This window comes from Balaenoptera acutorostrata, chromosome X, assembly GCF_949987535.1.
Source record: "Balaenoptera acutorostrata chromosome X, mBalAcu1.1, whole genome shotgun sequence".
In the NCBI taxonomy this organism is placed as follows: Eukaryota; Metazoa; Chordata; class Mammalia; order Artiodactyla; family Balaenopteridae; genus Balaenoptera; species Balaenoptera acutorostrata.
In genome coordinates, this window is record NC_080085.1 from 90,336,830 (window position 1) to 90,341,717 (window position 4,888).

Genomic DNA, 4,888 nt, shown 5'->3' on the forward strand with positions numbered 1-4,888 from the left:
GGAGTGCAAAGGTGAATGACAGATATGAAATCTAGGATAGAGAGAGGAAAAATGGGTTTTGATGTTGAAGACTGGAAGATAAAATGAGTACATCTGATCATTCACTTCAGAAGGTGATTGAAGAAAAGGGGCAATTATGATCTAATGGTATGGTTAACAGTAAAGATTGAAGTAAGGTCCAAACTTCCAGTTTTAATTAAATAATTCGCAGACATGTAATATACAGCATGGTGGCTATAGTTAAATACTGTATTGTATATTTGAATGTTGCTAAGAAAGTAGACCTTAAAAGTTCTTATCACAAGAAAAAAAATTTGTAACTGTGTGTGGTGGTGGCTGTTAACTAGAATTATTGGGGTGATCATTTCATAATATATACATATATCGAATCATTATGAAACTAATGTTTTATGTCCATTATATCTCAATAAAAAAGCCTAATTGAGGGAAACAGGTTTACTACTTCAATAAGTAATTATAAGCAACCCTGGAAAATAGTATTAATATAGCAAACATATCCCAATCAAACTTATTCAACATTATCTTTGTTACAGAATTCATTGAAAACATAAGAGAAAAGCCAAACATGGTACAGAAATATCAAAATCAAAAAGTTCAAGAAAAAAACCTATTCCCCGTTCCCTAATATCTGGAGATGCTACTCTAAGTCATTCAGATGAATCTGATTCTATTCCTTTCAAGTTTGTAATGTATTCTTTGTGAAAATGCAAACATTCATTATATGAACAAAAGATTAAAGAAATTTTACATAACCAATGAGATATAGCTGGACAGAGGATTGGTGAACTAGAAGACAGATAAAATAATAGAAATAATATAGAATACTTCACAGAAAGTAAAAGAAAAAAAAAAAGGATAAAGGTGAGGCAAAGAGACTCAAGGAATGGAGTAAGTAGGTGATAAGTATCACATAGGCATTCCAGAAGCATAAAACTGGGTGAATATTGGAAAAATACTATTCAAAGGAAAATGGCTGGTAATTCCCAGAGTTAGGGGAAGCCATAAGTTCCTCCATTCAGGAAGCAGACCTGACAAATCATAGTAAACCTTCAAGGTAACCCTAGAGATCAAAATAGCAGACAAAAAGACGCAGTGCCTAAAAAAAGAATACCAAATAGTGTGACTGCAGACCTCTTTGTCTTAATAAATTGAAGCCAAAAGCAAGTGCTGAGAGAAAGTAACTGTCATCCTAGAGTTGCATATCTAGCCAAGGTATCATTTAATAGTGAAGCTATGCTACACATGAAGATGGACCTCCCCAAACCACACTCAAATGTAGACTTGCTCCACCGGCTGCTGAGAGTACAGTCAGGTGCTAATCCTCAGCCACTGACCCTTTCAGATATTTCCTCAGCTTCAGAGAGCTAATTTGCCCAAAGTTAGGGACTTCCTGAGACGGTCACATCCAATGTCTGAACAAGGGGAGGGTATAAATATATGTCTCATCCCATCCTCAGATGGTAATCCTGATTAACATTCCCACATAATTAACCCCATCTCAGTGCTGGCTTCCTTCTAGAGCTTAACTGAGAAAGACTTTTGAGAAAAATGAAATCTTATCGTGTTTACATCAACTGACACCATGTTAAAGGAACTTCTAAAGAATGTAATTTAGGAAGATGGAAAAAGGTCACAGCAGATGATCTGAGATGCAGGTAGGAATGTTAATAGAATAAATTAGCAAGTAGAGGTAAATGTAAAACAATGACTGTACACAAAAGTTGCAATAATGATTACAGTTCCTTTGAAGAATCAAGTAAACAAGAGATAGCTAAATACTGCAGTTATGCAACACTTGGATGAGAAGAGTGTCCAATGAGAGCAGCTCACGTCCTGTTCACTGGTTCGGCCAGTGATGGACTGGAAGCTTGTGAGCCACAGCCTTTGGCCCAGTGTGGGAAAGTGGCCAGGGAAAAACAAATAAAAGCATTCTTGGGAGGTTCAGACTTGGAGATTGTGGAGGAAACTGGAGGGGTTCCTTCCCTGTTGTTTGCTTGCCAGCTTGTTTTTAATCACTGTAAGTTAATGATTTGAATTCAGAGATTGTACTGTATGTGTCTCTTGTCCCTTGTATACAAGTAAGGGAAGGATTTGACTACTAACACATCAAGTGGGATTTTTGTATTTTCATTGGTAAATGGGATTCTTTAGAAATAAGGAACGGCAAGCTTCCTTCACTGGTTTTATCACCATATTACATTTTCTGGTAATAAAGATTAGCTTTCCGCTTTCATAATTGGAAACATTTCATGAGCAGTAGAAATAGCAGTTCTTTAAAAGTGCAAATGGACACAGCTTTGGAATCTTGACCATTTCAGATGAAACCACATTGATGAACCCCCCCCCCTTTTCAATTCTTCTTAAGTCATTTTTTGATTCCAATTCTGCAATTTATTGGTAAGGAAACACATTAAAGAAATGCCTTTGTCTGTATTGTCATGTATTCTTGCAAGAAATACGCTTTTATTTTAAAGAACTTCCCATTTATTCCTTCCATTCTTCCTATGGTGTTTTCTTAGAGAATTAATCATTGTTTTCAATCAACAACTCTTACGTTTGTTCACAAATTCAAGCATGTGGGGTATTTTGAGGACCTAAGCAATGTTAAGAAAATTTTATATTTGAGAAATGTTTAAGTATTTTTACTAATTTTAAAAGTATTCCCATTTCTGTTTGTGTTCCAACTTTGGACAATGTGGCTTTGAGATTTCAATTTTTTCTAATTCACTGGGGGTTCTGATCATAATTGGAGGCAGTAGATGGTCAATTATGTCCCATGATTTCGAGGAGCACTCTGCAGACCATGTCAGAGACTTCCGGCTCAAGCCACGGAGGCTCAGCCATGGAAAGACAAGATACTATGTGGGAGTAAAATGGCCCGCCGAGTGGCTAAAGTCATTCTGATGGCGGCAAGGACTTGAGTTAGGGAGGTCAGACTCGCTCAGGAAGCTCAAACTGATTTTTCTTCAGTGTAGGTGACTTGGGTGACATCTTTTCAGAGTTCTCATGCATAAATAGTAGGCATAAATCAGCTGAGGTGAACTTTGCCTACATGGGGCATAGTTCAAAGATTTTCTGGTAGAGGTCACGGAAAGTTTAAAGTCACCAGATTTCCACTGTGATTGGCTGACTGGAGGCCAAGCAGGGGGCCATCCAATCACAGGTGACATGGGGTTCCTTAGTGACAGACCTCCCTGCTTTGCATTTTATCCAACCAGATGTGAGCATTGCCCGTGACGTCATAGAAGGCAGGGAGTATAAACCGGGCCAAGGGACCTCGACGGCCGCACTGTCCTTCCCTCTGAGCTGCGGAGAAGACGATTCCGACATGCTTGAGCCTTCGTCTGAGACGTCTGAAGAAAGCCCGGGCACCAAGGAAGCCGAGCCGCAGAACCCGAAGCGCCGCTGCAGCCGCCGCCGCCGCCGCTGCAGCCGCCGCCGCCGCTGCAGCCGCCGCCGCCTCTCTGACGGCTTCGACAGCTTTGCCACCTATTTCGGAAGGGAGCTGCAGCGGGTCCAGGAGGGCCTGAGCCTCTCGCAGGAGGCCGTGAACGTCATGGATTCGTTCGTGAAGGACATCTTTGAGCGAATCGCCGACGAGGCGGCGCGCCTGGTCCGCTCCAGCAAGCGCTCCACCCTCACCTCCAGAGACATGCAGACCTCCGTGCGCCTGCTGCTGCCTGGGAAGAGGGGCAAGCACGCCATATCCAGCGCCACCAAGGCAGTCATTCGGTACATAACCGGCAAATGAGCTGCCTCCGGACCACCTGAGCATCGCAAACCAAAGGATCTTTTCAGAGCCACCTCAGTTTTCTTAATAAGAACTGTATTCTGATAAACTTTGATCGACTTTATTTTTTAAAGTGTGTCATCCTGCTAATTTTTAAACATCTTTTTTACAAAGAACTAAATATTATCAACTACATTTTAATATATCTATGGTCTAATTTGCTCAAAATGAAATAGTGAGTTTTGTTCAATAATGTTGCATTATACCACTTTACTAAAGAGTGAGTTCTTTTATCTTTCTAGGTCAACCTTTCACAGGGTCTGTAAGATAAAGTTATTTACCTTTTTCACTCTCATTTTCTCATGAATGTATGGCAAAATTTTCCAGAGATTCATTATGTACCGTAATGACAACAAATTAAGTGCAGGAACATGTATAAGAATTCAACAGACATATTAGAAGAGATATTAAGGAGGTTTTCTTTTTCTTTTTTTTTAATTGAAGTATAGTTGATTTACAACGTTGTATTAGTTTCTGGTGTACAGCAAAGTGATTCAGTTATACATATATATAATCTTTTTCATATTCTTTTTCATTACAGGTTATTACAAGATATTGAATATAGTTCCCTGTGCTATATTGTAGGACCTTGTTGTTTATCTGTTCTATATATAGTAGTTTGTGTCTGCTAATCCCAAACTCTTAATTTACTCCTCCCCCCTCCTTTCCCCTTTGGTAACCATAAGTGTGTTTTCTATGTTTGTGAGTCTGTTTGTTTTGTAAATAAGTTCATTTGTATCATATTTTAGATACCACATGTAAGTGATATCATATGGTATTTGTCTTTCTTTGACTTACTTCACTTAGTATGATGATCTCTAGGTCCATCCATGTTGCTGTAAATGGCATTATTTTATTCTTTTTCATGGCTGAGTAGTATTCCATTGTATATATTCCACATCTTTATCCATTCGTGTCAATGGACATTTAGGTTGCTTCCATGTCTTGGTTATTGTAAATAGTGCTGCTATGAACATTGGGGTGCATGTATCTTTTCACATGAGAGTTTTCTCCAGTTATATGCCAAGGAGTGGGATTGCTGGATCACATGGTAACTTTATTTTTATTTTTTTAAGG

The 4,888-nt window shown here is 39.0% G+C and overlaps 1 protein-coding gene across 1 annotated transcript; it reads left to right on the forward strand.

Annotated features, from left to right (window-relative positions):
* Window positions 1-3,349: 3,349 nt before the first annotated feature.
* Window positions 3,350-4,788, forward strand: LOC103005469 (late histone H2B.L4-like). Its single transcript, XM_007186000.2, has one exon. The coding sequence runs from the start codon at window positions 3,350-3,352 to the stop codon at window positions 3,770-3,772; it is 423 nt and encodes a 140-aa protein (XP_007186062.2). The 3' UTR covers window positions 3,773-4,788.
* Window positions 4,789-4,888: the final 100 nt, after the last annotated feature.